Source organism: Phalaenopsis equestris, unplaced genomic scaffold (genome assembly GCF_001263595.1).
Source record: "Phalaenopsis equestris unplaced genomic scaffold, ASM126359v1 Scaffold000002, whole genome shotgun sequence".
NCBI classification, from domain to species: Eukaryota; Viridiplantae; Streptophyta; class Magnoliopsida; order Asparagales; family Orchidaceae; genus Phalaenopsis; species Phalaenopsis equestris.
In genome coordinates, this window is record NW_018164444.1 from 41,807,855 (window position 1) to 41,820,662 (window position 12,808).

General features: G+C 44.3%; 1 protein-coding gene across 1 annotated transcript in view; it reads right to left on the bottom strand.

Moving 5' to 3' along the window:
* LOC110039277 (glutathione S-transferase T1-like) overlaps window positions 1–12,469 on the bottom strand; it is a 26,233-nt gene extending 13,764 nt beyond the window's left edge. Inside the window, exons 1-3 of the mRNA XM_020744285.1 lie at window positions 12,310–12,469; window positions 12,140–12,213; window positions 11,895–11,955 (exon numbers count right to left, since the gene is read on the bottom strand). Coding sequence (XP_020599944.1) covers window positions 11,895–11,955; window positions 12,140–12,213; window positions 12,310–12,374 — 200 coding nt within the window. The 5' untranslated portion in view covers window positions 12,375–12,469. The remainder of the gene's footprint in view (window positions 1–11,894; window positions 11,956–12,139; window positions 12,214–12,309) is intronic.
* Between the last annotated feature and the right edge of the window lie 339 nt (window positions 12,470–12,808).

Consider the following 12,808-nt stretch of genomic DNA (forward strand, 5'->3'; position numbering starts at 1 on the left):
CGCTCGACATCCAGATCCAGAGGGAGAGAGGTCTAGAGAGCAGTGAGGTCGTCCTACAGGTGTCATTGTCCGACAAAGAACTCGGTAAAGTTTTTCTGATAAGTGAATGTTTTGATGCTGCATTCAGGAACCAACTGGTACAGACGCTTCAGAAGCACCATGAAGTGTTCGCTTGGACCGGAGCAAAAATGTTCGGCGTTTTGATCTACACAACGTGCCACCGGCTAAACATCAGCCCCTACTCTTCACCAGTCCAACAGAAAATCTAGTCGACCGCCAGAACTTCGGCCGAATCGATAGCGGCGGAAGTATATAAACTGTTGGACACTGGATACATCCGTGAAATCTACCACCCAACTTGGCTTTCGTACGTCTTCATGGCTAAGAAAGCCAACGACAAGTGACGAATGTGCGTCGACTTCACTAACCTCAATGCCGCTTGCCCGAATGACACCTACCACCTGCTGAAGATTGACACCTTAGTGGACGCAGTGGTCGGATACTCAGTAATTAGTTTCCTTGACGTTTACTCTGGTTACCATCAGATAAAAATACATCCAACCAACACAGAGAAAACAGCATTTATTACTGCACAAGGCATTTTTTGTTTTAATGTAATGTCCTTCAGGCTTAAAAAATGTTGGGAAAAACTATCCACACCTCATGGATGTAATTTTTCTAATCAAAAGTGAAAGACTGTTGAGGAGTATATCAACGATATCTTAGGTAAAAGTAAGTGAGCTTAACAACACATCGAAAATGTAAAAGAAACCTTCAGAACACTCAAAAGATTCAATTTGAGATTGAACCCTGCCTAATGCACATTCGGAGCGTCGACCGACAAGTTCCTCAACTTTTTGTTGACTCCTGATCGATTAAAGGTCGATCCCGAGAAAGTACAGACGAGCCTAGACATGTCGCAGCCCCCACGGAGCACCAAGGAAATTCAGAGACTGACAAGCCATATTATTGGGCTCAGTCTTTTCATCCTGAAGTCGAAAGACAAGTATGCAGCGTTCAGGCACTAAGGAAAAATCTGTGTTTTGAATAGACAACTGAATGCGAAGGGGCGTTCACAAACTTTAAGGATTCCTTAGCATCCCCACCAATTCTCTAGAGCCTGAAACCAACGGAAGAGCTATCACTATACCTGGGAGTCAGGCGAGAGGCTGTAAGCTCAATTCTAATCGGAGAGGAGGCGGGAAAACAATACCCGGTTTATTACAAGAGCTGAGTGTTTCATGGCACCGAAATCAGGTACCCAGTTATGGAAAAACTAATATTCGTTTTAATTCCGCTCACAGGCTACGACCGTACTTCCAAATGCATCTAATCCGTGTCACCACACACCATCCGTTGAAATCTATGCTCACACAGCCAGAGCACTCCGATCAACTCCTGAAGAGGGCGATAGAGCTCAACGAATTCAACATCACATATGTTCCTCAGGCGGCAGCCAAAGCCCAAGCAATCACAAACTTTCTGCTGACATCTCCATGACAGAGCAGTCAGACGAGAGAATGGTCACTGAAGACAGGACGTGGATCATATATGTTGATGGAGCCTCCAAACAGACAGCGGCTAGACTAGGGCTGGTCCTATGCAACCCAGCCAGAGAGCATCTTTACCAGATGATCTCGGTGGATTTCGACAACATGAATAATTAAGTAGAGTACAAAGCACTAATCGTCGGACTCTGCTTGGCCTACATGATAGGTGCTCGGGATATCCTAATAAGGTTCGACTCCTTGTTAGTCATAAAACATATTAATGAGAAATTTGAAGCCAGAGATGAGTTGATGGCGAGATACCTCGCCAAGACAACAAAGAAAATCAGAAGATTCAATAACTTTCGCATCGAGCACATCAACAGAGAGGAAAATCAAGTCGTTGATATCATCTTCAAACACATATGGTTGGGAGGAACACCCAGAAAACTTACCGGGCCAATAATCGATGAACTGGAGGACATGGGAGTAGCGGTCGACGGGACAAGCATTGGATAAATTCATACATCCACTACCTAGAGACTGAGAAAGATGAAAGAATCAAAGATCCTAGAAGTCTTAAAATCAAAGTCGCCCTGTATCTATTAATTGACGGAAAGCTGTTCAGAAGGTCAGTTACTTCGATATATCTAAAGTGCTTGAGAGAGGATAAAGTTCAAGATGTGCTCCGGGAGATACATTATGGATAGTGTGGCAGGCAATCTGGAAGGAAGACTCTTGCTTACCGCGTGCAATGGCAAGGGTACTGCTGACCGACACTCCTAAAAGATACGACGGAATTCATATTGTCAGTGATGGTGACGAGCGACAGTTCATATCTGCAAATCAAAGCAGACCATATGAAGTTTCAGATTGCTTCTACGTTAATTTGAGCGGTGGTTTTGCTTCTATTCTTTTTAAAAAATAGTTGACCACTACTAAAAGGAACTTTCTCTGGCCTCTTGATGGGGTAAATGTCGCGAGAATGTCAAGTCCCCACATGACGAATGACCAAGGGCTAAATATCAGTTGTAGTTTCCGAGTCAGCTGATGATATAAAGGCGCGTATTTTTTACATCCTGGTAAGTGTTGACTCCTTGTTGGTCGTAAAGCAGGTTAATGAGGAATTTAAAGCCAGAGATGAGCTCGCCAAGACAAAAAAAAAAATTAAAAGACTCAAGAACTTTCGCATCAAGCGCATTAGTAGGGAGGACAATCAAGTAGTCGATATCCTCTCCAAATACTTAACTTTGGGAGGAATACCTAAAAAACTTACCATGCCAACGGTCAACAAACCGGAGGCCATGGAGATAACGATCGACGGGACCAAGAGTTGGATGGATCCATACATCCACTACCTAGAGACCGGGAAAGTTGAAAGTATCAAAGATCCTAGACGTCTTAAAATCAAAGTCACCCTATATCTATTAATTGACGAGAAGTTGTTCAAAAGGTCGGTTACTTCGGTATAGCTAAAGTGTTTGAGAGAGGGCGAAGTTCAAGATGTGCTCCAGGAGATACATTCCGGAGAGTGTATCAGGCACTCTAAAGGGAAAACTCTTGCTTACCGCGTGCAACAGTAAGGGTACTTCTGACCGACACTCCTGAAAGATACGGCAAAATTCCCGTTGTCAATGATGATGACGAGCGACGGTTCATACCTGCAGATCAAATCGAACCAAATGAAGTTCCAGACTGTTTCTGCGTTGATTTGGGCGAGTGGTTTTGCTTCGGTTCATTTTGAAAAATAATTGACCGCTACTAAGAGAAACATTCTCTGGCCTCTTGATAGGGGAAATGGCCCGAGAATGTCAAGTCTCCGCATGGCGAACGACCAAGGGCTGAATATCGGTTGTAGCTTCCGAGCCGGCTGATGATGTAAAGGCGCGTATTTTTGACATCCTAGTAAGGGTTGACTCCTTATTGGTCGTAAAACAGGTTAATGATGAATTTGAAGTCAGAGATGAGCTGAGGGCGAGATAACTCGCCAAGACAAAAAAGGAAATTAAAATATTCAAGAACTTCCGCATCAAACCCATCAGTAGGGAGGACAATCAAGTAGCCGATATCCTCTCCAAATACATAAGTTTGGGAGGAATACCCAGAAAACTTACCAAGCCAACGGTCGGCAAACCGGAGGATATAGAGGTAGCAATCGACGGGACCACGATTTAGATGGATCCATACATCTACTACCTAGAGATTGACAAAGTTGAAAAAACAATCAAAAATCCTATGCATCTTAAAATCAAAGTCGTCATGTATTTATTAATTGACGAGAAGTTGTTCGGAAGGTAGGTTACTTCCATACACCTAAAATCATTGAGAGAGAGCGAAGTCCAAGATGTGCTCCGGGAGATACATTTCAGAGAGTGTGGCAGCCACTCTGGAGAGAAGATACTTGCTTACTGCGTGCAACTACTGGGGTACTTCTGACCGACGCACCTGAAAAATACGACAGAATTCTCAAAAAGGCGCGAACAATGTCAAACATATGTGCATATACATCATCAGCCGGTTCGAAAGCTACAACCGATAGTAAGCCCTTGGTCATTCGCCATGTGGGGACTTAACATTCTTGGGCAATTTACCCCGTCAAGAGGCCAGAGAAAGTTCCTCTTAGTAGCGATCGACTATTTTTCAAAATGGATCGAAGCAAAACGACTCGCTCAAATCAATGCAGAAGCATTCTAGAACTTCATAAGGTCTTATTTGATTTGTAGGTATGGATTATCGCTCGTCATCATCACTGATAATGAGACTCAATTTGCGGACCGATACGTTAAAGACTTTTGTGTGAAACAAGGGATTGATCTGAAGTTTGCCTCGGTCCATCACCTTAAGATGAACGGGCAAGCTGAGGCAGCTGAAAAGCTCATCTTGAGTTTATTACGAAAAAAAGGTTGAAGGAGCCAAGGGAAGCTGAGTGGACCTGCTACCATCAGTGCTTTGGGCGATCCGAACAACGCCTTTTTCGGCGACCGAACAAACTCCGTTTATGTTGACCATGGAATAGAGGACGTGCTACCGGTAGCCATATGGTCGTCACAGCCTCCTCGTTTGATGGAGACGAACTGATCAAGTGGCAGCATGCAAACATCGAGGGGGCGATGCTAGCCCTCGACCTCACGGAGTAAACTCGAGTGAAAGCGGCACTCCAACGGAAAGAGATTAAGAAGTGAACTGTTTGCTACTTCGCGAACATGTTCGAGAGAAGGCTTTCGCCTCGAGAGATCTAGACCAAAAGAAAGCCGATCCAGCAGCTCGCGAACAAGCAGTCGGTAAGTTAGACCAGACATGGAGAGGACCATATATTATCTGTCAATGCGTCTCGCCTGGGGAATATCGATTGAAAACATACGGAGGGAAGGAACTCCCAACGGACCTGGAGCAGAGATGATCTGAAAAAATTGTTTTCTAGAAAAACTCTTTGTTTTCCAAATTTATTCTTGTAAATTCAAAGTGAAGTGTCGTTGTTTATTGTAATTTTCGATTAATATAATAAAAGATAAACTAATTCCTCTTCAATGCCTCTGGCTCCGAGATACTCGGGGAACTCGGGTCGAACTAAAAACCCGCCAAACGATCGTCTTTATCGATTGAGCTTTGATCGAACAGAAGGAAATCACTCTACCGCCGCGAATTTTCTAGCACGCATCAGGCAATAAAGTCACAGCTCTAAGAAAGGCATTGTCGATCGATCAATGGCAATAAAGTCACAACATAACAATGATGAAGAAAGAATAAGATGCGACAGAAATGAGGATATGATAAAAATAAAAAGTGATTTTATTCATTCGAGTTAAAAGATACAAGATGTCTATATGTACTTTACAAATCTTTAGACTGAAACTAACCCTCGGAAAGGTTGGTTGGTCCATTGTATGAGTAAAGGCCGACACACCTGAGGAGAGAGAACATTGTTATTTGGAAGACAAGCACACACCTCTACTTAGAGCATCGTCGCAGCAAAGAGGTTGGTTGGACCAGGCAGGTTCTCATCAAAAAATCCGGCTTTGTCCACTCTTTTCACCATAGCCTTCTCTTGTGTACGAAATGCCCAGCATCTGGACACAAAAAAGCCCTCACCACAGACACCCGAAGCGTATTACTCCGACTGATCTTCCTCGGTTCAAAGGAGGAAGAAAAGGGTGGTTGAAACGTTGTCCGGGAGACCTCTGTCGACCACCGTCGAACACCGTCGATCACCGCTGACCTCTGTGAACTACCACCGACCGTCACCGACTGTTGTTAGTCATCGCTCACCTTCGTCAACTATCCGATTGAACCTAAGAATTTTTTCACGGCCTGAAGCCTCTGCTCGGAATGTAGAAAGTGGCCGTGAGCGAAAGGAATTTTCACCCACACTCCAGCAGAGTTCTGACTATGTAACGCGATCATAGATTGACAGAACGAGCGAGAGTGAAACACATTGCCACCGGAGGTTTCATGTCTTTCTCTCGGAACCCCGGGCAAGGAAGCATCAAGCGACATAGCGAACCCCACACTGCGTGCAACAACGGCCGAACGGACGCATTGTACGTCTAAGGCGGTGAGTTTAGCACCCCCTCTAGAAGTCAACCCCATCCATTTGCGGGAAGAGTCTCTGCTCAGACATCTGACTTGACTCAATTGAGGTTCGATGTCCGACCCATAGAAAACTCTCCCCTTCAATACACGACTCGCAGCAAAAAAAAAGTTAAAATGAGGGCCCCAGCCACAAAACAACAAAACCCATATCATTGGAAGATCTCATCCACTATCGGTTGTGTAAAGAGCCGTACGACCACTCTCCACCCTCACAAGTTCAACCACACATGTTAGAAAGTGCAAGGACACCGTGAACCTCTTCCCCCTTTATATAGAGAGGAAAAGTCAATTGTTCACGGGGGGGACCACCTGACAAAAAGTCACTGGCTCGATGCACTGATGGGACATCACGTCATTTCATTTCCCAAAATGAAAGCGACACGTCGCCATCAAGCAGCTTTTAATGCTTCGCCAGTTCCCAAAAAGGGCATTAAATGCAGAGTGGTCCCGGGACTTGGCCAAGTATGTTTTCAAACCCTTGCCCAATAAACTCGGAGACTTAACGACGGTCAAAAGCTAAGGGCGGGCGGGCGGTTGAAGATCGCATGACGATCAAGCAAGTAGGGCCATCGCTCAGTCCAAACACCCCCAAAAAGAAGCCACGGGTAGGAACCCTTGGGGCGCCCTCTTTCCTGCTCCCTAGCGACAAGATCCACAAATGAGGCACATGAATCATTTACAAGACCTAAGTGGACGCCTCCCACAGGTGACGACAATATCCGTACCTGGTAGCAGCAAAGATCCGTGCTAGCTAGCAAAACCAAGGTAAGTCCCCGGTAGGTCCAGAAAAACCACCGAGAGACCTGCCGATTCTACATAAATCGATCGATTGTTGTGTAATCGATTGAAAAAATTCGATAACTTCTGATCGTAAGCCGACGTGGAGTCTGTACGGTAGATTACCCAGGGATGCTCTCTCATCTTTAGCAACAAGATTCACAAAAAAAGGAGTAAAATTCATCTCGAAAGCCCCGGTTCGATAACTTCTGATCGTAAGCCGACGTGGAGTCTATACGGTAGATTACCCAGGGATGCTCTCTCCTCTTTAGCAACAAGATTCACAAAAAAGGAGTAAAATTCATCTCGAAAGCCCCGATCATCACCTTCTCAGGTAACGACAAAATCTATGCCTGGAGAAAGAATCGATCGGGACTGGTATCCACTCAAAGGACAAACCGACTTAAGTGAACCGAAGAAACAAGAGTTAACCGACCGAGGCACTATGGTCAAATCAATTTCTCTGAATCCATTGGCTGACCCGAGAGCAAGCCTCTCTGAAAGCCAATGTTACAGGTAAAACTAAAAATTTCATAACAAGCCGAAGTGGCAAAAGTAATCGTGAAAAAGCAAAAAGGATCAATTATGCAAAGAATTACAAGTCTTTTTGTATAATAGTGACAATTTTTTAGCCAAAAAAAGAGTATCCTCGCAGGGTCTAAGCGCTACGGACTAGATGATCGATTATCGCCTTGATTACCAAAAAATTCACTCCCGCTACTCGAGCCATCATTCTCTTCCAAGGCATCTGCAGAACGATCGGAGATTAAAGCACTATACTCGGATGGGTCGAGAAACTTCGGGCTAACAAAGACATGATGAACGAACCGCTGGTAGCATACTCGAACCCCAGCCTAAGTTGACCCGCTAACTCCTCGCGAGGTACAAGTGACTTCAATATCCCCTAAGCTCAGCGATTTCCATCTTCAGCTGCTCCACCCTTTGTACAGACTACTGCTGCATCAATCTGGTGAAGTCCCGATCATCACAAGCCCTGTGGAGCCATTGGGCAGGCGGTCAACTTCCCCTTGGGACTTTGACAGACTCTCCTTGGCTACCCTCAGAGAGTTTGTCATTTTCATGAAAGCAAGTCCTAAAGAGCGAGAAATCTAGCTAGCCTCCAGGTGCAATCAAGCGGCAAGCTCAAGAAGTCTCTCATGAGAAAGTTCCTTGAGCTCCGCCTAAAAAGCCAAAAACCAAGTCATTTATGTCAGAAGTGGCTGCATGCACTGAGTGTCGGCTGACAGAAGATGTCAATCACTTGAGACATCTAGCAAGTTGAATCACTCGTCATCAACGATCCATAACCAACCCTCACCCCCTTATGGCGAGCGCCAGCCAGGGTCCCCCCGTTTTCTCCTTAGCGAGAGAAGATGGGTCGGGACGTTAGCACCCTCCATCAGCTCCTTCCCTTCTCGATGAACGGCTTCTCCCTCCAGAAATGGCAAAGATTCGGAGCTAGAGCAAGAAGCAGAGCCTCCTAAAGTGGAACCGGTCGAGGGCCGAGGAGACTCAGCAATCTTGGCCCTCGCAACCCACTTCAAATGAGTAGCAGCGGGTCAAGCAGTCAGCAGAGAAGCGGCGATAGGTTCACTTGGCACAGCAGAGGAAGGATCTACAGCAGCAATCCCCCACTGAGTTTCCTCAGAGCTCGTTCTGGCCCCTTCGCTTTGCCCTACAATAAACGAATGAGATCGTGAAATTATTTTTAACTACCAGTCACTGTGTCCTAAACAATGATCGTTGTCTCAGAAATAAAAGTTATAAATCGTCCGATACCAGGAGACACAACATCAAGAATGTCACCTATCATAAAAGTCTCACGGGATGGACCGACCTTCAACTTTTGTCACTGCTTTTCCTCCGCCGCTTTTGCTCGGGCGGCTTTGTTGGCATCCGACTTTTTGTCCTCCCTTCCATTACCTCGTTCACCGTCCTTTTCGTAGTATAATGAGGGACCGACATCGAACTCCCTTTCAGCAAGTCTTGGGCATCCCGCAGATCGGCTGGTAAGGCCCTCGACTTGCTACCGGCAACCTCCCGCGGGCAAGTGGCAATCTCCCAATCACTATATGTAGAACCGGCCAAGAAATTTTTACGTCAATCCTTGATTTTATTCTCAACGCTAAGCAAATGAAGTTTTCGCCAAAGCGAAAACATGACAAACCCTCTCTGATCAACCTTGAAGGAGAAGTAGTAACTGAAGGTGTCCATAGACCAATGGATACTGAAACGACAGCAAAAATGACAAAAGTCAAGATGGTTGCGATAGAGTTTAGAAGAATTTGGGCCCGAATGACCTCATATCTAGTAAACACACCCCTGAGCTCCAGTCATAGGTGCACAAGTAACTGTAATTAAACTGATCCTGTAATAACACTAGATCAAGGCCCACATCGTCCGTCAGGTGCCCTACGACGGATATCCTGCGGAGGGTAATCTGTGCACCCAACAAATAGCGCTCCTGAAGACTCTTCACGTCTTGGTCCGTCAAAGAAGAAGAATTGGCCGCCCTCACGGTGCTGAAGAAAATCGAAGAATACTTTGAAGTCATTGTAGCCGAATGAAAAGAACAAGAGTAAATGAAGGAAAATGAATTAGAAAAGTCAAAGAACAAAGTACAAAAGTGAAATATCGCAACCCCTAACCTTATTTATAAGGTGGGTGCGCAAACCGAAGAATAGCATAAAGATAAGCGTCGCACCAATTGTCATTTCAAATTCCTTAAAATATTATTTTATTATAATATTATTATTATAGGTATCGAACAAAATGCTTAATAAATGAGTCTTTTGTGGCTTCAGACGAGGCATACCCCTTCTCAAGCAACCTCTGGAGGAACATCTCTCAACCAAGCCTAATCTGCTCCATCCAATCGGCTTTATTATGGAATCAACTCAGAACTACCAAACCGCAGATGGATCCCTATCTCAGCTCGGATGTCGTTCAGGGAACCTAACAACGACGCGGCCTCTTCCTCCAGCCGGGGGATGGTAGCCAACCGTAGTTGGAAGGCGACCTCCAGACGTTCACAGCGAGCCATCCACCCAAAGCAGATGAGTCGGCAGGGCCTTCCATTGTTTGGTGCAGATCCTCTACCATCTCCTGCACTCGACATGCCACCGATCCAGGAGGGAGTCTCTAGTACGCAAGGTGATTTTGCTGAGAGCTTTCGCCCATGTCGATCGACGGAAAAGGGGGAGGATGATCGCATCAAGGGACTCGGCGGCAACGATAGGAATCGAGTCGATCACATCTCTCGATGGCCCAGCGCCCTCGACATCCTCCATCCTGACCGACACATCTGCGTTTAGAAGGAAGTTTAAGTTGCTGCGTCAGCCAAAGTCAAACAAAATTTCTTACAAATCCATGAGCCTCTCAAGCTCTGACCTAGTCAAGGGATGACCTTCCTCTCCCGCTATGGTGCCTCCTCCCTTTTCCTCCGGGGCAAGCAGCAAAGGGTCAACCGCCACCTCTGCCCTTAGGCTACGACGATCGTCGGCATTCTTTTCCCCGGACAGGGCGGATAGGTCGACCACAGCCCTGACTTCGCTTGGGCCAGAGCCAACGGGTTTCCAAAGCCTCTTTGGCGACCGTCTTCAGGCCCCTTGAAAGAAGCAACCCAGTCGACCGACTCGGAACCGACTGTCCCTCGCCTTTTTTCTTTCCTAACCACATTTTTCTTTTTTGGGATAGATGTCGAAGCAAGTAAATACCCCACCAAAGCCAGTATGCTGGGTTAACTGTCCTGTTGCTCGTGCCGCCCAACATAACACCTACTCAGCAACCCGAAAAATGTTGGCAAAAAATGAACAACCCAACTCCTGACCTTATTTATAAGACACGTCAGGCACAAAAATAAAGAAAAAACTAATCATTAACTTTTCATGATTTTTGTGACACAATTAAGATAATAATTTTCATGTACTTATCATAGTTGTCGCCACCAAAGAGCAGGAAAATTCGGGGAACTAATATATACGCAATAGAATTACCGGCGCGAATCTCAAAAAGAACGAACAGCCAAAAATAAAAAACTTCCCCTAAGGGTAAACACTCGATCGGTAAGTCACCATCAAGCAGGTGAAGCTGCATCTTTGAACCCGGAACAGGTTAAAGCTCTAAAGATGATCCTTTGCCCAATGAAGACAAGATCTGCCAAGGGCGAGGCATTATTCATCATAACAGCAAGTCTCATAGAATTCCAGACACAAGCAGTGGTAAGAACTGCCTAAGACCTTACAAATAGAGGTATCCATCTGAGGTGGTAAACCAACCAGGTAGACGACGTAAGTCTCATAAAACTTAAGTCAAAGTGAAAAGTGAGCCACAACTCACCCGAAAAAATAAATTAACTCATCAGTCGACCGACCAATTAACCGGAGCGCGGGCAAAAACTCTCTGATCGCGATTGGATAGCTAACCCATTTTTTTCGTGGAGGACGATATGGTCATTCAACTGAACGCCTCGGTTGACCAAACACATGAAACAGTCGTCAACCAGACGATCGTCTCATTCAGATGCAATCTAGTGAATCGACCAAGGGATTACCATTACATCAAAACTCAATTTGTAATGTAGATATGGAATGAAATCCATACAATCAATTAGAGCATTAATCATATTAAAAATGATTTTCATAATTGTTCTCTCATTTCTGTAATTATATAAAATGTATTCATATAAACAAGAGACAAAAGGATGACCAAAGGGAGGCAGGTTATTCGGACTCCTACGATTCTGTCCACAGTAACTCTTGATTTAATTTATTCTCTCATTCACTCGATTTTAACTCTCGAGACGTGTTCGCAAAAGACAATTCGGGATCCAACATAGATAATCAATTATTTCCTGAAGTTAACACATTTAAATGTTACCAATAACACACTTTGAATTGGACTTTCTTTTGCAAGCATTTTAGGAGTTGCCACTGTTATTTTACTGAATTAAAATTAGCACAACACTACAGAGTGATTCAGATAAAATCAAGAACATGATTATGTTGGTCTACAAACTAATCAAAGAAAACCAGGAAGTACCTTTCAGATAATTTAAGCCCATCATCAACTATTGCTGGAACCTGTGCCATGGGATTTATTTCTGCAAAATGTACAAATCGGGAGTTCGTCATTGCAGTAAAAACCTTTATATATACTAATCAAAATAAACTATTATGAGCATTCCAGAATTGGCCACTTGAGCAGCAAAAACATTCAAACAAATCTTTACAGCCTACAGATTCTGCTAATTAACCGTAAAATAGGACATAATAACTTCTGGAAACCTTTGTATTCCGGTGATTTATGCTCGCCCTTAAGCAGATCGATACTAATCTCCTCAAAATCAACTCCATTTACCCTGTAAAATGGCCAACGGAGAGAAAGATGCACAAAAATTAATCACTGCAGGTTGAAGCATTGATCGACAGCAGTAAAATAGGATTTGGAGATATACTTGCAGAAGATTATGATAGCTCGTGAAGGCTGCGACAGTCGATTGGCGTAAACCTTGAGCGTCATTTTCTTCTCTCTTCCGAGTATCCTCTTCTAGCATTATGCTATAAGAAACTTAAATGCAGCCGTCATAAGCCGACGGAGGTATCTGATGCCAGCTCTGATTAGTATATCAGTAGGACAGCTGTTTGCTCGGCGCATGGCATTTAATGCTAATATAATATAACATGACGTATTTTTTATAATCTTTTATAAAATATACCAAATAATTTAAATAATTAATGTTAATATATTTTCTTAAAGAATTGAGTAGGGCTGTCAAAAGGGCTAGTTATTCGCGAACAGCTCGTGTTCAGCTCGTTAAGAAGCTCGTATTCGGCTCGTTAATTTCGTTTGATAAGTTAATGAGCCGAACACGAACTGAGATGTGTTCATTCATGTTCGGCTCGTTTTGGCTCGAAATATTACTCATCAAGTTTATATATATATATATATATATA